This window comes from Oncorhynchus clarkii, chromosome 6, assembly GCF_045791955.1.
Source record: "Oncorhynchus clarkii lewisi isolate Uvic-CL-2024 chromosome 6, UVic_Ocla_1.0, whole genome shotgun sequence".
Lineage (NCBI taxonomy): Eukaryota > Metazoa > Chordata > Actinopteri > Salmoniformes > Salmonidae > Oncorhynchus > Oncorhynchus clarkii.
The window spans coordinates 63034706-63057708 of NC_092152.1; the positions used below are offsets into that span (position 1 = coordinate 63034706).

At 45.5% G+C, this 23003-nt stretch overlaps 1 protein-coding gene across 1 annotated transcript in view; it reads right to left on the bottom strand.

Moving 5' to 3' along the window:
- Positions 1 to 23003, bottom strand: part of LOC139411411 (CD276 antigen-like) — an 81864-nt gene that overhangs the window by 22404 nt on the left and 36457 nt on the right. Inside the window, exons 5-6 of the mRNA XM_071157740.1 lie at positions 9155 to 9289; positions 4997 to 5050 (exon numbers count right to left, since the gene is read on the bottom strand). Coding sequence (XP_071013841.1) covers positions 4997 to 5050; positions 9155 to 9289 — 189 coding nt within the window. The remainder of the gene's footprint in view (positions 1 to 4996; positions 5051 to 9154; positions 9290 to 23003) is intronic.

Here is a 23003-nt window from a genome sequence, read left to right on the forward strand (position 1 = left end):
AAACCGTAACATTCTTACTATAAAAATATATAAAATAATGGCACAGGACTTATCAGCATATCTTGTCTGCTAGCCAGATAACATACAGTAGTCCAACTGTTCACAGTGTTTCTTTAGACCTGCCTAAATAATGGATTTATTGTGATGGTGTATATTCAATTTATTTTAGATTTGTTTTCATGAAGATGTTCCAAGAGCCACATCAGTGGCTGAGATGCATGGAGGCCTGGAGATGGTAAAAGTGTTTGTTAATTAGCGGTCAATTACCATGAGACCAGCAGACTTTTGCATGACAATAACCGGCAGACAAAATGTCATGAACGCCACAGTCCTATCTGTGGGGTTATAGGTCCAAAACATCAGACCACTCTGGAGGCTCTCACATTACTTTAGAGTATTTAGCCAACCTTATCATGACTCTCCCTAATGAACGAATGAGGAGGGATTACAATATAACGGTTGTCTCTCTCTTTAACCCCCCCGTCCCGGGCCACCGTCCCTCCCTCTCTCCTCTCCTCTCCTGTGTGTGTGTGTGTGCACCAACCTTGCCCAAGCTAACAGGAAGCAGAGGGCACAGTGCTTTATTTAATTAGCCACTGCAGCGGAGTGCTCATGTGGAACCGACGCGTGGCGCACTCTGGATCACTAAGGGGAGGCAGATCAGGGGAGTGAGATGGATTGACGACACGTCGCCCCCCCCCATGGGCGCTTCACTGGGCTGCAGGGGTATGGGTCACATGACAGGGAAGGGCCAGATGGCGTCTGTGGACAGGAATTCATCCTGGGAATGCTTGTTGCTGTCCCCTAAACCCTGCTTTACTAATGTAGAGCCCTGCCCCTTGATGTACTGTACACCTCTCTTCTCTTCTCCCAAAGACACATCCGATCTAGCACGCTCTATGAAATGACTTTAATATTACCCTAATATTCGGATCAGCGCTACATGCCCTCAATGGGCCTCCATGTTGTTGTGATGCAGAATGCTGCTGACTGCTTTCATTAGGTCTGACAGCGCTCATTATTCCATATGATTTAGGAGCAGCTATCCCTCCGTTATCTCTCTCATAGTGTGACAATGGCCTTCTCTTCCCGGACCAACAGATAACCCTTGAGAAGAGGCTAAACCCTGCTCAGTACGCAAAACACACACCATTAATAGTTCAAAGAGGAGAGAGGGAAATCCTCTAGCAACACACTACCTAACAGGATCTGGCCCAGTAGCACGGTAATATATGAAAAGACAATGAAACATCCAACACTGTAGGGACACAATTAGCAGAGTCAGGTGCTGGTCTTCTCAAGTGTTTTGATTATAGGAAAGGTCCCACCCACAAATTATTATTTGATCTTTATTTAACTAGGCAAGTCAGTTCAGAACAAATTCTGGGAACAGTTGGTCAACTGCCTTGTTCAGGGGCAGAACGACAGATTTTTACTTTGTCAGCTCAGAGATTTGATCCAGCAACCTTTCGGGTACTAACCCAAACGCTCTAACCACTAGGCTACCTGTTGCCCCAATTATGAATGAAAGTAGGACAGAATATTACAGTCCTCATTCCGATGCAATCGTCTTTTGACACCAAAACCCTATTCCCAGGATGCAGGTTGATAGTGTTGAAGTAAGCACCCTCTTGAGGAAGGAGTGTACTGTACTGTATTAAACCAGTGAGGAACACAAGCAGAAGCACACAAGTTATGCAGAGGAACACTTAGCCGTAGAGCACAGGGACGTCTGTTAATTAGCTCTCCTGAAGTTCTTCTGTGGCCCACATCCACTAATGAAGGAATCATAACGACTGTATTTACATATCTTTAAGCAGTAATATGTGACCACTGGGACAGCACATGAGAAGAGGAGCACCACAGACTACACTGGCTGCAGTGGATGTTTAAAGAGAGGCCTGTCGGGTTTGACTGGGGCTGGGGAGAGAGGCTGGGTCTGGGTCTGGGGAGAAAAGTGGGGACTGGGGAGAGAGACTTAGGCTGGGGAGAGAAGCGTGAGCTGGGGAGAGAGGCTGGGACTTGGGAGAGAAGCTGGGGCTGTGGAGAGAGACTTAGGCTGGGGAGAGAAGTGTGAGCTGGGAAGAGAGGGTGGGGCTGGGGAGAGAGGCTGGGGCTGGGGAGAGAGCCTTAGGCTGGGGAGAGAAGTGTGAGCTGGGGAGAGAGGCTGGGGCTGGGTAGAGAGGTTGGGGCTGGGGAGAGAGGGTGGGACTGGGGAGAGAGGCTGGGGAGAGAGGCTGGGGCTGGGGAAAGAGGATGAGGCTGGGGAGAGACTTAGGCTGGGGAGAGAAGCGGAGGCTGGGGAGAGAGGGTGGGGCTGGGGAGAGAGGCTGGGACTGGGGAGAGAGGCTGGGACTGGGGAGAAAGGGTGGGGCTGGGGAGAGAGGATGGGACTGGGGAGAGAGGGTGGGGCTGGGGAAAGAGGGTGGGGCTGGGGAGAGAGGGTGGGGCTGGGGAGAGAGGGTGGGGCTGGGGAGAGAGGGTGGGGCTGGGGAGAGAGGGTGGGGCTGGGGAGATTGGGTGGGGCTGGGGAGAGAGGGGGGGGCTGGCTCTCCTCTAGACTCCTCTCACCTTCTCCTCATCAGTATTACTGAGTAGATCAGTGAGGATTGCAGCTGGACTCCAGGGTTGAGCTGATGTGTGTTATAGGATACAGGGCTTCATTTTCATGACTTTGTCGTTCTCCTAATACCCATGGTCATGGGAATATGACTATTTCATGAAAGGACACAAAACAATGTGCAATCTTGGTTCCCTGAGGAAAGGGAGGGAGATGTAAGCCTAACGTGAGAGATGGAGATGTGAGAGTTTCTCTAGAAATCTCGTGTTCATGCCTTTTCCCTTTCGGAACGTGGTCGTTGAAGTTAACTTTTCAGGTTTGTCATGGTTGAAGAGATTAAACAGCTATCCCACTGAATTGTGGAGGCTCTTACAAACACTGCTATGGGAATACACCAACTCTGATGTGACTGAGTCTGAGGCAGCTGCCCTAGCCGTTTCCTGTGCAGTGTATTAAAATCATCAAGATATTTAGGTTGACGAGCTATTGCACCTGACGATTCAAGCGACCTAATGCGATTCAAGCGACTGTCATCCATCTTTCAGCTGTTGCCTTGGAGGATGCGTGACGTGGTCTCACTCCATGGTATCAGCATTATGGAGCATAACATTAGCTTGTCTTCAACCTTGACGGCAGGTAGACTAGCGGTTAGAGGGTTGGGCCAGAACCGAAAGGTTGCTGAATCGAATCCTCGAGCTGACAAGGTAAAAATCTTTCGTTCTGCCTCTGAACAAGGCAGTTAACCCACTGTTCCCCGGTAGGCCGTCAATGTAAATAAGAATTTGTTCTGAACTGACTTGCCTAGTTAAAATAAAAGGTTAAATTGACAGCACCTTGTCTCAGCAAGCCAGGTAGGAAGGTTAATTCACCTCACAAACCAGAGACCATTTTCACATCTCTCAGCCTCTTTCTGATGATGCTTCCCTCATGAAAGAACTGGGTCACGACGACGCACACTCTGCCAGTGCCCTGTTGCTAGGGCCTAGGCTAACTCCACAGAGCGCAGGATGCAGAGAGAGCAGAGCAGAGAGACAGACAGGAGCTAGTGGTGCAAAGAGAGAGATTGCAGCCCACTCCGAACAGTGTGCTGCTCTGGGATTACTGCAGCTAACTCTAAACTGCGCATCACGCTGAGATTACAAAACTAATTTCAGAAAAGAGGTGGGGGTTGGGGAATGTGTGTGTGTGTGTGTGTGTGTGTGTGTGTGTGTGTGTGTGTGTGTGTGTGTGTGTGTGTGTGTGTGTGTGTGTGTGTGTGTGTGTGTGTGTACTGTATGTGTGTGTGGAAGTAGAGGAGGGGGAATGGGTGTTGTTGGCTCTTCCAGCTGCAAGCATATCAAGGATTTCAGGCCAAGCATCTTGTTTGTAAAGCGGTACCCTGCTAGCTAGCTGCTCTAACACCGGTGAGGGGAACGCCTCGCCTTCCAAACGCAGAAGCCCAGGATGAGTCCAGGCTCCCAGTTATCACTGGTTATTGTTCCAATCAGGCTGGCTTTGAAAAGGGAGGCATGCTCTCCTCCGGACAGCTCATTAAGATAACACACAAATGCAGCTCCCCCATCATCCTGCATTTATTAAAGTGGCCTTCATTTCAGCTCCTTTGTCTCACACAGGAACCTCTCCCTTTGTCAGCACAATTGGAGCCAGATGGCAAAACAAAGCCACTGTCTGGAGTGTTTTAAAGAGGTACCTCAGACAACAGAAGAATGAGCTGCTGAGCCCCTCTTCAGCTCACGCCCACCACCGCACGCATGGTGCACCACCGCCCGCACAGGTGTGGCTTTTGAGGAAAAGAGAAAGGTGAGGGGGTTGTTGAGGGGTCAGGACAAAACAGTGGGTTGAGGTGGAGGGTCTTGGAGATCTTCCTGCTCCTAGCCAGTAAGGCAGCTGTAGGTATGGTGACCCTTCCAATGGCTGCAGAGTTCACTTTGAAACATTCATGAGACATGCATTAGGAAAAGGAGCCATTGTCTCCCTCCACTCTGCCCAGAGACCTTCCTTCATCTCTCAGCTTATTAAAATCACATAGTATTAACTGTGGCGTTCACAGGGAGGCTAAATAATTCAATCACACTAAAGAAGGAGTCAAATGAATAACTTTAAAGACATTATCGCTGGAGGGAGAGTCGTTCAGACCTGTGCCTGGTATCCACCATGGCCTTGACTCAGAGCACAGAACTTGCCCTGCTTGCTAATTAAAACATTTATTCAGGACACAATAATAAATATTATCTCACTACTGTGCTGAAAAACGTGCTTGGTGCTCAAACATTAGTACTGCATTTAGATATTGCACCGGAAGAAGCAGAAATCCATTCCATGTACGTTCTTGGCAATTTCTGAATTGAATTAGAATGGGGTATGCAGGAGTAATTAGCGTCTATGTGTATGGTGTAAAAATGTGGGGATGGTTGTTCCAGATGTGCCTTGGCTGACCTGTCTTAGACTGCTCCTCTTCCTGCAGCTCTTTGGCCTCTTCAAGCTCCTTGGCTGTGGAGAGAGAAGCCATCAGACCATTAAACACACAGATACACACACCAGGGAAAACATGCAGGCACGCAATGCACTGTTCCTCTGGCTTTCACAAGGCAGCAGCTCATTTAAACCTATGGTGTGCTCATCCTTCACGGCTCAGTCGGAGGCTGAGGCTGCATGGGGCACTGGACCACAGCTGCCCCCCTGGCCTGGCCCACTCACAAAGACAGTAATCACATTAAGCTATGGCCACTGGCTCTTCTCTCTGGAAACATACTGTCAACTGGGCCAGGCTGACAGGAAGCACAGTGATGATGGGCACACGGACGCAGACACAAACGTGCTCACACGCACACACACATACACACAAGCACACCTACACACATGCAGACACACTATAAAATAGACCAGAAACAGAGGAACCAGAGGACGGCTGATTTGAATTTTCTGACACCATCCTCAGCTCCATTGTGTTTGAGAGAGAGATGGCATTTTGTGTCAGACACTTACTGCATGACCCAGATTCAACTGATCATTGGTTCAAATTAAACACGAAGGCAACAATATTGTCTCTGAGTTTTTTTTGTACGTCTGCTGCAATTTACAAGACTGACGGAGAGAGAAAATCCTTGAAAAATCACAAAATCCCCATAATTGCAGCAGTAAAAAGATTGCCATGTTTCATTTAAATATATATGCTGCTTCTATTGTAATGTCCACAGTCCTTCATACATCGCACTATTCCATTTCCGTTCCACATTCCTTCAAGTCTATTTTGTATTCACATTTTGAAAACACCACACTCAGACAGTATGTGTATGCCCACAGGTTATAATTTCTCAGAGTGATTCATTCAAATCTCCAGCTTTTCAAGTGAGTTGTTTTCCCCCTTTCTTCGCATGGCACAGCTACCTATTTCTGGATCCCTCCTCAGAATGATTATCTGGGAGGATTTCACAGGAATCCATTTGAGAAGGTCACATATTTGAGCAGCTGCCCTCCTCTAAATTCTGGTGCCAAGAGGACATTTAGTTTAAACAAACATTCACTAGAAACTTTTACAGCATTTGTGTTTTTTATGATGAAGACAGAGGGAATAGAATCACCGACCTCCCTCTCTCTCTCTCTCTCTCTCTCTCTCTCTCTCTCTCAGCACTATGTCATCACACTCTAGCTCTAAAAGTTGGTTAGAAAATATCAAAAATGAATGTGGAGTGTAAATGTTCTGTGAGAGACCTTGAGCCGCCTCTCCTCAGTTAACGGCCAACACTTCCTGTCCTGACGGAACAACCTCTGACACTATGGGAAGAGCAGCCTCAAGGGACACTTCTACAGTACCAGGATGAAACAGGCCTTTCAGAGACGCCTCTATGTCAAAGTTAAAATGGTGGCTGCCATCCACTGAGTTTGAGTGAAATTTGCTCTGGCAAGGGGAAGCGGCCATCGTAAAACACTGAGATGGATTTCAGAGTTTAGGTCCAATATAAGAAGGTTATTTAAGTGATTAGTTACATCCCATACGCATGCAGGGATAAAAACAAGTTGAGTGCAGCAGCTGGATGAAGCACCTGGAAGATGGAAGCTCACAGAGGACAGATATCCCCTGTTCCCAGGGGAGTGAAATGTCCCCACGATGACCTTCATCTATCACAGAGGGCCATTCGTCCCATGTCACCGACACATAGCACACTCCACATAGCACACTCCACATAACACACTCCGAGGGTATGTCTGATTAAATCTCACGCTCATTTGAATGTAAAATGAGCTTCAGGAATATGGTACACTGGTCCATTTACAGCATATGTTGGACATGTATGGTATACACATTCATTATGCAAGAAAGGAAGGAAGGAAGGAAGGAAGGAAGGAAAAAGGAAGGCTGAAAGATGTGTACTGCAACAAATACTAGAATAAATTGAGCTTTCATCTCCCAGACTCCAATCCCACTTGCTGCTCTGCCCGGTTAGGATACACATCCACTGCTCCATATACATTATGACAGGGAAGAAAAATGACTTACTATGTTTTGGACTATTTTTGACCCCTCTACCCTCACTACCCAGAGTTTCAGAGGAGAGCGTCAACTTAAATCTGGCCAAACCCAAGAACACCATTAAAAGATAAGACAGCCTCAATTAGGTTGCGCTTTCCTTCTTCCTGCAGTTCCAGCAGCTGTGAATGTGCACTTCAACACATCTCCACATCTGTATTCATAAGGTATCAATTTATCTGGGTGTGTGAGTCTGCGTGCTACGTGAAGAAGTCCGTGTATGTTACTCTTCAACTTGGCAAACAGGGATCATGAAGAACTTGGAAACATCCACAGACAGGGAACAGAATGAGTCTTAACCTCTCATTTAGTTGAGTGGTGCACCGCCAGTTTATCAACGCTCTCTCTCTACTACTACTGGAGTAGCAGCCTGCTCCTCCTGGTTACTGGAGAACAGGTCTGCGACCCCACAAGACCTTTTGCTCATGGTATGGAATCAGTGTTTCCCCTAGGATTCTTTTCAGCAGCAGAGTGGTGGGTGGGTGGGGGTGGTGGGGGGGGGGTAGCGGCCATGAAATGAATATCAGGGAAACACTGGGAATGTATTGTAATACTCTCTCCCTCTCTCTTTCCGTTTCATTTTGATTTCATATGTTCCATCAAGCTATAATTATTCTTGCCTCTGAGTGTGAGTCAGTTCCAGATGTATTTTTAAACCCCAGGGACCAGTGCAGACACTGGCTGACCTTTATTTAAACGTCTCCTTCACTGGGGGCACATCTCATTACAGCCAGGCCACCGGCTCCCCACCATACATTCTCTCAGTCAGTCCCTGCTCTGCCTGCAAGCCGTCCCCAGCTATTCAGTAGCGCTAATTATCAGACTCTTCTAAATGAACTTCCTGCAGACAGACGGGGTCACAGCATCCCTCCACAGCAGCAGATTATCTCATATACATACAAACACTGTCTGGGTGTTAAGGTTCTGAACCAGTTGTCCAAGACACTGGCACCTCATGTTAACATGTCATCCCTGGTAACCACCACCATCCTCCCGCTGTCATCCCTGGTAACCACCACTCTCCTCCCGCTGTCATCCCTGGTAACCACCACTCTCCTCCCGCTGTCATCCCTGGTAACCACCACTCTCCTCCCGCTGTCATCCCTGGTAACCACCACTCTCCTCCCGCTGTCATCCCTGGTAACCACCACTCTCCTCCCGCTGTCATCCCTGTTAACCACCACTCTCCTCCCGCTGTCATCCCTGGTAACCACCACTTTCCTCCCGCTGTCATCCCTGGTAACCACCACTCTCCTCCCGCTGTCATCCCTGGTAACCATCACTCTCCTCCTGCTGTCATCCCTGGTAACCACCACTGTCCTCCCGCTGTCATCCCTGGTAACCACCACTCTCCTCCCGCTGTCATCCCTGGTAACCACCACTCTCCTCCCGCTGTCATCCCTGGTAACCACCACTCTCCTCCCACTGTCATCCCTGGTAACCACCACTCTCCTCCCGCTGTCATCCCTGGTAACCACCACACTCCTCCCGCTGTGTCTTCCACATAATCTGGGCGCCAGTTTCACTATTATATAGGTCTACTCTGTGAGGGTTTGGGAAAATCATTGGGACAGTCATTTTGCATTTGAACTAGTGTCCTCAGAAGGGTCTGAAAGCAGGACGGGTCTGTACATTATTCACCTCATCAACTCTACACACAATAGAACAATAAAAAAATAAAAAAATCTATAATAATCTCTATTTTAATGTCCAGGGGTATTATATCATCAATGTTTCTCTCTCACTTTCATCACTTTTGGCTCTAATAAAGTTCTCTCTAATCTTTATACTGTTATGCTTGTGCAAAGACGAAAGAAAGCACCCAATCACACCCTTCTTTAACCTTGGAAGATTCATGTGAGGCCGCCCAACTATCTCCATTGAAATGGGTGTTCAAGCGTAGTCTCTGCGTGTGTTTATGGAACGGCTCAGTGTGTGTTGCTGTGAAAAGTGTTGTTCAGAAAGACAACAGAGCGGTGCTGTTGAGACAGACTGCAGAGTTGAGTGGGCCTGCTCTGTCCACCTCACAGTTGTTCAGACAGACAGACATACATACAGACAGGTACCTGCTCTGTCCTCCTCACAGCTCTCCTTGATCTTCCTACGGCAGACTGCAGCCAGGGCGATGAGCAGACCCAGCAGACACACAGCCAGGCCCACCGTCACCCACAAAGCCACCGGGGGAAACACCATGTTCTGACCTGGGAGAGGGGGAGCGAGAGAGCGAGAAATGGGGAGGGAGGGAGATAGAGAAAAGGAGACTGTTACAGTTAGTAGAGAGGAAGGCACACAACATGGTCATCACCATGACTACCACCACCATCATCTTCACCAGTGCTATGGCTGCCTATCACCATCCCAATAACCATCACCATCATACAGTGCCTTGCGAAAGTATTCGGCCCCCTTGAACTTTGCGACCTTTTGCCACATTTCAGGCTTCAAACATAAAGATATAAAACTGTATTTTTTTGTGAAGAATCAACAACAAGTGGGACACAATCATGAAGTGGAACAACATTTATTGGATATTTCAAACTTTTTTAACAAATCAAAAACTGAAAAATTGGGCGTGCAAAATGATTCAGCCCCTTTCCTTTCAGTGCAGCAAACTCTCTCCAGAAGTTCAGTGAGGATCTCTGAATGATCCAATGTTGACCTAAATGACTAATGATGATAAATACAATCCACCTGTGTGTAATCAAGTCTCCGTATAAATGCACCTGCACTGTGATAGTCTCAGAGGTCCGTTAAAAGCGCAGAGAGCATCATGAAGAACAAGGAACACACCAGGCAGGTCCGAGATACTGTTGTGAAGAAGTTTAAAGCCGGATTTGGATACAAAAAGATTTCCCAAGCTTTAAACATCCCAAGGAGCACTGAGCGATAATATTGAAATGGAAGGAGTATCAGACCACTGCAAATCTACCAAGACCTGGCCGTCCCTCTAAACTTTCAGCTCATACAAGGAGAAGACTGATCAGAGATGCAGCCAAGAGGCCCATGATCACTCTGGATGAACTGCAGAGATCTACAGCTGAGGTGGGAGACTCTGTCCATAGAACAACAATCAGTCGTATATTGCACAAATCTGGCCTTTATGGAAGAGTGGCAAGAAGAAAGCCATTTCTTAAAGATATCCATAAAAAGTGTCAGTTAAAGTTTGCCACAAGCCACCTGGGAGACACACCAAACATGTGGAAGAAGGTGCTCTGATCAGATGAAACCAAAATTGAACTTTTTGGCAACAATGCAAAACGTTATATTTGGCGTAAAAGCAACACAGCTCATCACCCTGAACACACCATCCCCACTGTCAAACATGGTGGTGGCAGCATCATGGTTTGGGCCTGCTTTTCTTCAGCAGGGACAGGGAAGATGGTTAAAATTGATGGGAAGATGGATGGAGCCAAATACAGGACCATTCTGGAAGAAAACCTGATGGAGTCTGCAAAAGACCTGAGACTGGGACGGAGATTTGTCTTCCAACAAGACAATGATCCAAAACATAAAGCAAAATCTACAATGGAATGGTTCAAAAATAAACATATCCAGGTGTTAGAATGGCAATTTTGCAGTTTTTGATTTGTTAAAAAAGTTTGAAATATCCAATAAATGTCGTTCCACTTCATGATTGTGTCCCACTTGTTGTTGATTCTTCACAAAAAAATACAGTTTTATATCTTTATGTTTGAAGCCTGAAATGTGGCAAAAGGTCGCAAAGTTCAAGGGGGCCGAATACTTTCGCAAGGCACTGTATGTGCCCTAACCACATCATTATTGTCACTATATTACAGATTATTATCATCATCATCATCATCACCCTCCTTATATCATGTCTGTATCCTCTGTGCTTCAGGGAACATTTTCTGTATTTGAAATGAACAAGATGTGGTGATTCATCAAGATCCCTTTAACAAACACTGGAGTGTTAAAAACATGGCCAGATGGCAGAGATATCTCAGCAGTACTTTGTGTTGTCTTTTTTTTGCCCACCTCCTCTCTCTCTCTACCCAACAGCCTTGGCACTGCGAAAGAGGATGTGGGCACTAGGTATCCTCATGCCTTCTGCTGCATTCACTATCTGTCATCTGGAGTAATGATGCCCAATGACATCACTCAGTTTTATCCTGTTAATCATGTTACATTTGTATAATTCTGATGTTACACTGCCAACGTAAAAAGAAAAACAGAGGCGGAGCATTTCTCTGACGGTTGCGAGGATGACTGTCTATCAGACAGCTTAGCGCATAATTCACTCTAGAGAGACAATTAAATATCAAAGTGAGAGACAGCATCTTGACAAGATAAAACCGACAACAAACTGGTCAGCAAGACAAAGATATTGTAGACATCCCCACATTTCCCCAGGGCATTCCAATGTAACGGAATAAAGTTGAGATGGAAAAACAGCTTGAGACACTAAATAGCTTGAAGGCTGGCTATAATACAAACTGGCCTCCTTCAGAGAACCCACTCTGGGAAAATAATTGTAAAAAGTGTTGAAATTGACTAGCGTTGGGATGGAGAAATGAACAAGCATCTGTAAGGACTTGGCACAGGACAGACGGAGAGGACAGAGACACACTATTGCACAGCCAAGATGGAGGTCAATAGGAAGCCTCCTTCCTATTGAGAGAGAGAGAGAGAGAGAGAGAGAGAGAGAGAGAGAGAGAGAGAGAGAGAGAGAGAGAGAGAGAGAGAGACTGCTGTCCATTGCAGTGGATGAGGAGGGCCAGGAATGTGTCATAATGGTAGATGAGACAGGATGCAGTGAAATGGAGAGCTCTAGGGGTGGCATTCTCTGAGTAAGACAGAAAAGGTTATTTTTACTGAATTTCACCTCCTATCTGTTTGTTTACCTTTATTTGGCCAAGTAAGTTGAGTGTTTGAATCAAAACACGTTTTACCAGTATGTGGCCATGAGAGCCTTCATAAGTATGTGATTATTGGAACACATTATGGGAAGCAAGATTATGCTTAACCACGTAATCCTATTTATGATTAACCATATTACATGGCTATTGTATGACATGCCATGAAGAATCATAGGATATACACAATATATATTTTTGGCATATATTTATATATATGATGCATTCCGGGTGCAATATCCAATCCAAAACAATCAGAGTGACTGATATTGTTTAATATAAGGATGTTTGGGTGGACCATAATCATCGTTGAAATTTGACGTAAATGACTTTGCTGGATGTATTACTACAGATTGGCTTCTAATATCCTCTGTTCCAGTCCAAACCCATATCAACAGCAACATGTCATATAGAGAAAGGAGAAAACCTAGATAGTCCATCTTGTCATTTTGAAAAAGCAGTATATAGTTCCTTGGGCCAACCATGACTGATGGACTCCACTGCCTCTCTGTAGAGCTCTTTGCTCTGTGCTATTTAAAAGATGACCACTGTATCCATGTTAATACCAAATGCAAAGGCCAAATTACAGATGAATGCTAGGTAGTACCGTGCTCTGCTCGCTGTACTCTCTGATTCGTGCATGAAGTGTCCACATAGAGCTATAATAAGACAGAGAAGTAATGAACGTGTCTGGCACTTTGAAGCAGAGCGGAGCTGTGCTCTCAGCTTCTCCCTCTCTCTCACCCCTCGCTCCATTCTCTCAATCCCTAAGGGCAGGCTGATCAAGACAAATGTCGTAGTCGGCTATCATTTCAGCGCTGGGGCCCCAAAGGGCTGAGGGATCATATTTTTATTTTTCTCTTGTTTGATGATGTGATTTTGTTTTCTTCAGAAAGAGATTTGTCCCTAATGGCTCTGTTTACCTATCGTCTTCTTCCCCTCCTCCCATTCCTTCTCTGCTGGGGTGAGGATGGAGTGTTTTGGGCTGCCTGTCACATCATTGAATGTCGGGAGATTGCACAGCTGCAGTAATAGGGCCACAGAGGTGCAACTTCTGGGCTCTGCATTGAACTCAACACATACAGTTTATAGAAGCAAAACACAAGTCTATTTATGTAAACATCACTTTATAGCAATTACAGTGAGATGAGACTTGGAGTTTGGACCGGACTACAGCCCTTAAATATGATCAGGTAGGTCGACTTGGGTGTAGGTGTCGAAAGGAAGTGAAGGCATAAGGTAAAAATATATATATTTTTATGGGAGTGAATGGTAGTATGATTAAACACCACCTAGATATGGACTCTTAATAGAGGGCCTGTATGACCAAAAAATACATTTAAATCCCCATTCATTCTATAAGACACACAGGGGGCCTCACGCAGGCCAAGCTGAAGGTAAAAGCCCAGATTGACATTCATTTTCCTGGAGCCAGAGTGTTTTAAGTTCAGCCAGTGCCTACGGTGGAATAAAGTGCTCAGTCCTGGCCTGTCGTCTCAGATTGTCTCAGTTCTACAACGTCATGACAGACGAAGGATCAAAGCTGCTTTCTCTATCTGCGGGTGTCAGCTGAGTTTTACATGCTCAGGACAAAAAACACCTCCTTAACTGGGACCGAAGGAGAATAATGTCCCCTGACAGACAGACAGACAGACAGACAGACAGACAGACAGACAGACAGATAGACACCCCACCACAGGCTAACAGGAGCCCCAGGGCTCATTCCAGGCAGGCTGGGGAATGAGGAGGAGCATAGAGGGGGTCAATAAGCTTGCTCTTTCATTGTGAGGCTAAACCAAAGGCCTGGCAGCCCTGGCCTTCAGAGCTGCTCAGGGTTGGTGTGATGTGTGAGGATCAGGGGGCTGCAGACAGACAGTGGTTCAATGGGGATCACAGGGAGGCAGGGTGGACTGGGGGATAGCCCTAGGGTGGAGGGACACTGAGACCCACCCCTGCTGGAGGGCCTAAATACCCCAAGGGCCCAAAAAAAGAAGTCAAGGCCACACTACAGAGAGGAAGAGCAGGCATGAGAGGATGGAAAGAGAGCGCGAGAGAGAGAGAGCTCCACAGGACTGTTAAAAAGCATTCTGCATCTCTACAATGATGAGTGATGAGTCAGTTAAAGGGGCAGGAGAAATTCATTGCGTGATTACACAGTATAACACAAGAGACAATGAAGCCGTTGAAACGAACGCACGTAAAACCCATTGGGACAATAGCAGCTAGTCGACCTAAATCACATTCACAACCCAGTCTGCTGTGAATAATGTTCACACCTCGCTGGGAACAACAGCTCTGCAGTCACCAATCTACAATCAATCCATCAACAATAAGCTGTCTGGTGATTTAAAGCTTTATTTCCTTCCCTACATTTAGAAGTTGTGAGATCTGGGAGGACTGTGATAGACTGGCAGTCATAATAACAACACTGAAGGAAACAAGGAGCCTGAGCAGTGTCAGAGGTCAAGGCTCGGCCAGACTAGAAGACAGACAGAGAGAAGACAACATGATTTCCTTTTTTATATTATTTGGGGGAATAATTTAATTTAATGGCCGACTTTGAGTTTGTTTCAGACTCACACCCATTGTCACAGTTCATCACGGTCAGAGAAGGTGATCAAAACATTGCCATTACAGAATGAAAGGGCTAGCTGCTAGAGGTAGCGCTGCCTCTCTGCCGTCTGTCCTCTGACTGTCCCCGGGTGCATATCTCATAGAAAGGGAGGACAAGGAGGAGCTCACCTCACCTCACCGGGAGAGGAAAAACTTGGCAAACTGAGATGGATGAGCACAGCTTTCTGTCCTGTCAGCATCTTTGCACTGAGCATTCTCCCCCTTTTTTTTGAATTTCAATGAATTGCTTTTCGGGCTAGATACCACAGAGCTGTCTTATTGGCATGCAGGGAGGGTAACCACCCCCTCTCTAGAACAACCCAGCTCACATTTACTGACACAATTTGTCTGACATTATTGCCCTGATTTGATGCCGTGGTCTTATGGAAAAAACAAAAATATGACGCGCACACGGAGGCGCATTTTGGAAGAATGCTTTCTAACACCACTGGAGGTGTCGGGCGGTGTGTCGTGTGTGTGTGTGCACGTGTGTATGTGTATGCCTCTGTGTATGTGCGTTTGTTGTGTGTGTGTGTGCACGTGTGTATGTGTATGCCTCTGTGTATGTGCGTTTGTTGTGTGTGTGTGTGCACGTGTGTATGTGTATGCCTCTGTGCATGTGCGTTTGTTGTGTGTGTGTGTGCACGTGTGTATGTGTATGCCTCTGTGTATGTGCGTTTGTTGTGTGTGTGTGTGCACGTGTGTATGTGTATGCCTCTGTGTATGTGCGTTTGTTGTGTGTGTGTGTGCACGTGTGTATGTGTATGCCTCTGTGTATGTGCGTTTGTTGTGTGTGTGTGTGCACGTGTGTATGTGTATGCCTCTGTGTATGTGCGTTTGTTGTGTGTGTGTGTGCACGTGTGTATGTGTATGCCTCTGTGTATGTGCGTTTGTTGTGTGTGTGTGTGCACGTGTGTATGTGTATGCCTCTGTGTATGTGCGTTTGTTGTGTGTGTGTGTGCACGTGTGTATGTGTATGCCTCTGTGTATGTGCGTTTGTTGTGTGTGTGTGTGCACGTGTGTATGTGTATGCCTCTGTGTATGTGCGTTTGTTGTGTGTGTGTGTGCACGTGTGTATGTGTATGCCTCTGTGTATGTGCGTTTGTTGTGTGTGTGTGTGCACGTGTGTATGTGTATGCCTCTGTGTATGTGCGTTTGTTGTGTGTGTGTGTGCACGTGTGTATGTGTATGCCTCTGTGTATGTGCGTTTGTTGTGTGTGTGTGTGCACGTGTGTATGTGTATGCCTCTGTGTATGTGCGTTTGTTGTGTGTGTGTGTGCACGTGTGTATGTGTATGCCTCTGTGTATGTGCGTTTGTTGTGTGTGTGTGTGCACGTGTGTATGTGTATGCCTCTGTGTATGTGCGTTTGTTGTGTGTGTGTGTGCACGTGTGTATGTGTATGCCTCTGTGTATGTGCGTTTGTTGTGTGTGTGTGTGCACGTGTGTATGTGTATGCCTCTGTGTATGTGCGTTTGTTGTGTGTGTGTGTGCACGTGTGTATGTGTATGCCTCTGTGTATGTGCGTTTGTTGTGTGTGTGTGTGCACGTGTGTATGTGTATGCCTCTGTGTATGTGCGTTTGTTGTGTGTGTGTGTGCACGTGTGTATGTGTATGCCTCTGTGCATGTGCGTTTGTTGTGTGTGTGTGTGCACGTGTGTATGTGTATGCCTCTGTGTATGTGCGTTTGTTGTGTGTGTGTGTGCACGTGTGTATGTGTACGCCTCTGTGTATGTGCGTTTGTTGTGTGTGTGTGTGCACGTGTGTATGTGTATGCCTCTGTGCATGTGCGTTTGTTGTGTGTGTGTGTGCACGTGTGTATGTGTATGCCTCTGTGTATGTGCGTTTGTTGTGTGTGTGTGTGCACGTGTGTATGTGTATGCCTCTGTGTATGTGCGTTTGTTGTGTGTGTGTGTGCACGTGTGTATGTGTATGCCTCTGTGCATGTGCGTTTGTTGTGTGTGGTGGGTGTGAGTGACTGGGCTGGAATAGGAATAGGAATAAGGCCTGCATGCAGTACCATTAGCCCACTCTCAAACTCTAAGCTGTCTTTCATGCACATCAGGAAGTAGCTTGTGACCTTTCTCCTGGGATGGATGCTTGGCTCTAGGTTCCCTGCCTTTACTTCACCATTTAGCACAACTCGGCAGAGAGTTTAGAATAGTGAGTTGCAGTGGGAGGTCACATCCTCGCCGCAATGAGTTTGACTACTGATGTGATCGATCCAGAAGTGAATACCAGTCCAGTGGCCCTCCGACCCTCCCTGCAGCCTTGCACCTCAATGGTCATATTCCCTTGAGTCAGCCTGGATTGAACATGGAATGGCTGTGTTTGGGTTACAATTGTCTGATATTGCCTGTACTGAGCTAGACCTAGTCTCCACGTGTAGGCAAGTCACACATATTGAGACATTGTCCCTATGGGCCTCTAGATTAACTTCTCACTAAGACACTAGTGGCTCACCCTGCATAAAGACTAACCTACAGACAGAGTCAGAGCACTCATAATAATGAAAATGTACTTTCATCTCCCATCCGTTTCACTATAATTCAATACAATCTCTTTAAAAAATCCCTCCAGATAAATATCCAAAATGTCTGACTGTGCTATAAAACATTGCTTACAAATATAAAAAATAGGGCCATAAAGAAATTCCCAATCTTATCTAGCGCCTAGTGAAAACAAACTGTCGGCAACAGAGGTTTTGGTTTAATACTATGCTCTCACAGCTAGGAATAATTTTCAGTGTAACACATCCATATAAATACTGGTTTGGCCGTCCATTTAATCAGTGCGTGGGGAATCTAATCCCCAGGTAAATTCAGTGGGGTGATTTAAAATCTCATTCCAGCAAGGTTAACATGATTTTATCATTTACCGTGTACCAGAATCAGACTATATACCCAGTAGGATGGCTAATGAAGCATATTGGCATCCTAAGCATGTTCCAGACTGAGGGAGGGAGTGAATGTGTGGCGGTGGAGTTGACAAACACTAGCCTAGTATGAGAAGAACTGGGTCGACCAGCCCTAGCTCCTCACAGGTAGCCTAGCGGTTAGAGCGTTGGGTCAGTAACCGAAAGGTTGCTAGACCGAATCCCCGAGCTGCCAAGGTAAAAAATATATATATATGTCGTTCTGCCCCTGAACAAGGCAGTTAACCCACTGTTCCTAGGCTGTCATTGTAAATAAGAATTTGTTCTGAACTGGCTTGCCTAGCTAAATAAAGGTAAAATATAAACAGCTCCTCGCTGCTTGTCAGCTCTGCCGAGACCTCCATTAAAAACTCCTCTGACATCTCCTGCAGCTGACAGACTCCATCACTTCAGCATGCCCTCCTCTCAGGAGAGACTGGCATTAAGATGTCGGAAGAGGCAGAGTGGACTATCGATTTCTCACCACTTCCATTTCGTGCCTCCTTCGACCGTAACAGCTGAGGCAAACTTTAGGTTGCAATAATCAGTTTAACAAGTCTTGTTCTCTACATTTTTAATTTGTTTTTCAAACAAGGGTCTGACTACAAGAGGGCGGAAGATGTGTAGGAGGGAATCACTAGTGACAGCTATCAGCACCTCTGCCGACAATCTGCCGGGCTGATCGTGTCTGATATGAGTGGATAGGCTGAGAGCAAATAGACAAGGCCGCACTGCAGAGAGGAAGAGGAGGCAGGAGAGAGAGAGGGAGACCATTTGAATGGCTACTGTCAAGTACAGCCCTACTCCTAACCCTATAGCCTCAATGTTTTGCGGGAATAAACACTACCAAAAGCCACTCTGATTGGCTCTTCGGGCATGCAAGTTCTTTACCAGGATTTATTTAAAGGTGTGAGAGTTAACACACGACAGAGTTGACACCCCAGAGAATATCATCATCATCACAGACTCCACTATCTGATATAGTATAGCATGAAAGGTTGATGTGTTTACCCCCCCCCGCCACTCAGCAATATCAACATTTGTAGACACCCACAACATTAAAGATGTTCTTGCATCCATCCTAAACCCTCAGTTGAGTGAGTTTGTTCTTTAGTATGCCTTCTCCTCTCTGCAGTATCACTAGGAGAATATATAATGACAGGATTTCTTAAAAAGACATGCCTCTGTATATCTTTGCCTAAGGCTCTCATTATAAAACAACATTTCTCATTTTGCTCTGCTGCAGTCTTTGGTGGTTACTGAAGAGATGAATATTCTCAGAGCACTCAGGAGTAGCTAGCTACGGCCCTGCCACTGCCTCTGTATCAGGCCAGCTCTGTCTCCACCAACCACACAGCTGCACATCTTTAGGAAACAGCTACTTATTCTCACATTCACAATAAAAATAGTCTTAATAAGAATGATTTGAACCCAAACATAGTGGTGCAATCGGTTGTTTCTTGTTTCCATAGAAATGCAAAGCAATGCTTTGGAGTAAAACATGCTAATTGGTGACTTCTTCTACTGCATGACTAATTTCCTAGTCTTAAATACAGATTTTTGGGTGGGTGGTGATAATATGGATGTTTTCCTGAGCTGACAGGGACATAAGGTCCAAAAAAGGTAGATAACAGAAGCCTTAGTTTGTCAAATGTACTTAAATTCAATTTGTATGTGCGTATGAGAGAGAGAGAGAAAGAGAGAGAGAGAGAGAGAGAGAGAGAGAGAGGGGGAGAGGTAGAGGGAGAGAGGAAGAGAGAGGGAGAGAGACTTGAACTTCTTGGCAATTGACATGCAGTTTGGCTGTGGATGTGACTTCCTGGAGCCTCCGCTCCACTTAGATGGCAGAGTAAGGTGGAGGAGGTCTGTAACCTCCACGTCCACTCAGAGCATTACTACACTCACTTCTTCCTTCACCCTTCACTTAAAGAGCATGATGCTCCTGGCTGCTGCTTTAGAAGAGACCACAGTATGAATACCAACGTCAAGCTAAATGTATTTTAACACTCTCCAACATTTCAACTTTAAGACTGTATGCCATGAGACTACCCTGGTTTAAATCGTGTAAAAATGTCGTCAGTCAGCGGGTCCACCAGCGGGTGGTCTCTAAAACACAGCGTGCCGAACGATTGGCAGACGAACACCAGATCAACATATGGTGCAATGTGTGCGAGCCTTAATGAGGCCTTTTTCTCTGTCATACTGAACAAGAACCAATACTTTAATTCGAGAACAGACATTAGTAGCATACGGAAATATGGCAATGTGAAATCTGCTCAACACATAATCCCATTGACCATTATATTATGACCATAATGGTGAATTCTTGATTAATTCATGCTGATAAGTATGCCAATAAAAGGAGTAATCCTAACCTAACTGTTCAGACTGATGCTGTTCTGAAATGTTTTTCAGGGCCATAACAACCAATCATATTGCTGAGGCTTACAATGTATGGGCTAATCTTAAATAGTGTGTTACTGCTATTTTTCAGCGCCATTACCACAGTGTCTGATCATTAAGCTACTGTACGGCTTCTGGGAATCAGGGCCCCAGGCCTTTGAAGCCACTGGGAGGCGTTTTTTGTTCTCTCTCTCTCTCTCTGCACTTCTCTAAATAGAAATTAACTGTGTCTTATGCGATGTTCCATCTTAAACACATGCCCTCCAAATCCTTCATTAGCTATATAAATAGCACACTGCTCCTTACTGTTGCATTAACTACAAAATATACAAGTATGATCTATTACCATATCCAGGGGCGCAACTTTCACTGGGGATGGGGGGTCATGTCCCGCCTTCATTCCGAATTTTGGACTGTGGACACCACAGAGTGGGCTAACAGGCTGTGTGAAAGTAAAGCTTCTGGAAGGCTGGCTGGCTGGACCAGCACGGGAGAGTTGAGCATAGTTCAGTGTGTATGTGTTGTGCTGTTTCATCGAGTTGTAAAAGCAAGCAGAGTAGAAACAGGCTACTCTTTAGTGTACTGATGGGCTGGCAAGGTAAACTGAATACCATGCACTCATAAATGTAATTCCTCTGCTGGAGTTGTAAAACACAAAAAGGGACAGATTTGCCTATGTGTTTGTCTTGTGAAGGCTGGCTAATTTCTGGTATGTACTTTTATTTCAGCATGTCTACAGATTCTCCCTTCACTCCTGTTTTTGTTTGCTTGTAAATGTTGATACTGGTGACTAATATCTGGAGAAACTGTGTAACGAAGCTGTGTGGCTCAGTTGGTAGAGCATGGTACGTGCAACGCCAGGGTTGATGATTTGATTCCCATGGAGAACCAGTACAGAGAAGAAAGAAAACAAGTATGAAAATGTATTCACTTGCTACTTACTGTAAGTCGCTCTGGATAAGAGTGTCTATAAAACATGTATAGCTGCTAAGAAATTCATTGGGAGGTTGGTTATCCTCCCACGATGTCAAGTTATCTATCACCAGATTTGATTTATTACAAGATTAAAGGTATACTGGGCAACTCTCATAAGGTCGGGATGCCTTATATGGAACACAATATGACTAAAGGAGTCTGTATTGAAAACATGCCCACGTCTGAGGAGATACTTATTTAGGCAATCCTTAGCTACTGGGTTGCTCAGTCCTGGCCCTCAGGGTCTGCCGTCCTGGGAGTTGTCATTCTGGCCTTTTACGTAACACACACAAAACCAATCAATTAATGTTTCACTAATATCCAAAAGCTGAGTGGGGTGTGTTGGTTTGGGGTGCTGCAGGGCCGTAGACCCCAAGGGACAGGACGGGGGGACCCAGCTATATTGTTTGCAAGTAAAAAGAGCTTTACAGTACCATTAGGCCCATGATATTAATTATATGGAGGATTTGCGGTTTCTGTGTGTTAATGTATATTTGAGGTGTACAGTATGTGTTTTTTTGTTGATTCCAAACCTTTCCCTTGGGAATTAAAAAAAAATAAAGGTGGGAACTGGGAAGGAAATTGTGTTGGGAGAGAGTTGAGTTATTGACTAGACTGGTGGTGTCGGGCGTGCAGGTGGCTGGGCTGGCTGGTCGGTCTGGTAGAAATTTGATATAGTGGATGTTAATAAAGACAATCAAAAGTCTTAGTTTTGTTAGGCTATTGGTTAAAGGTGGAACACAATATGTATTATTGAATTAACTTTGATCTAGTTCAAGCTTATTAATCATTTAAACATATTTAATAATGTTCTCTTACCTAGTTTGTGTAAAAATGCAGGAAATGAGCTTTAGATGCACCAAAAAATTCTGGGGGAGGACCCCAGATCCCCCGCCAGGTTATGTCCCTTCCCCCACTTCTAAAACCAAAGTGGCCCCCCTGACCATATCCCTCAAGTAATTTTGAATCAAAAGGACATGGAAACATTTCCAAGTTAGTATAGCACAGCCATACTATAACTATCACAGTCTCAGGCAATATCATGGTTGCAGACGCATGACATGATGCATTTGACTCCTGAAGGAAGAAGTGTATCACCACTGCAGCCAGGACCTTCACCAAGACCACACTGAGTGCAAAAAACATTAAGAACAACTGCTCTTTCCATGACAAATACTTACCAGGTGAATCCAGGTGAAAGCTTTGATCCCTTATTGGTGTCACTTGTTAAATCCACTTCAATCAGGGAGGAGACAGGTTAAAGAAGGATTTTTAGCCTTAAAACAATTGACATGGATTGTGTATGTGTGCCATTCAGAGGGTGAACGGGCAAGACAAAAGATTGAAGTGCCTTTGAACGGAGTATGGTAGTAGGTGCCAGGTGCACCGGTTTGTGTCAAGAACTGCAACACTGCTCTTTTTTAGTTTTTTACACAACAGTTTCCTGTGTGTATCAAGAATGGTCCTCTACCCAAAGGACATTCAGCTTACTTGACACAACTGTGGGAAGCATTGGGTATCAACATGGGCCAGCATCCCTGTGGAACGCTTTCGACACCTTGTAGAGTCCATGCCCCGAAATGTAGGCTTTTCTGAGGGCAAAGGGGGGGATACAACTCAATATTAGGAAGGCGTTCCTAATGTTTGGTATACTCAGTATATGTGGCCATAATGTTGTATGTGCTTCCATGTGCTGTGACATAATGAACAGAGGGCCTCAGTCTTTACCTAGAAGTAATTTAGCAGAGGTGTAACTAATCACTACCAGTCATTTATCTCATCCCCATCTCTATAGCCAGCCAGCCAGCAGGCCAGCCAGGAGTCTAACAGAAGGCACAGCCTATGGCTAAAGCGCAGAGGACTTGACTTGGTTAGCATTTATCTCAGTTGGCATAGGGCTCAGATATATACTGGTTGCTCTGGAAAGTCTATCCGGAAATTGTCATGCTCTCTGTGTCTAATGTAGGATCATGCTGGAGCAGCAGTTTGAAATTCAAATGAAGTTGCATTAGTCCTTAAGCCTTGGGTTGGTTATTTTTCGTTACCAAAGATATTAAACTATCTTATTATGGATTTCAATATCATTTCGCTAGAATCGCTTTAATTTTATCTTGATATTTCTCTCAAAGCCATTTCTG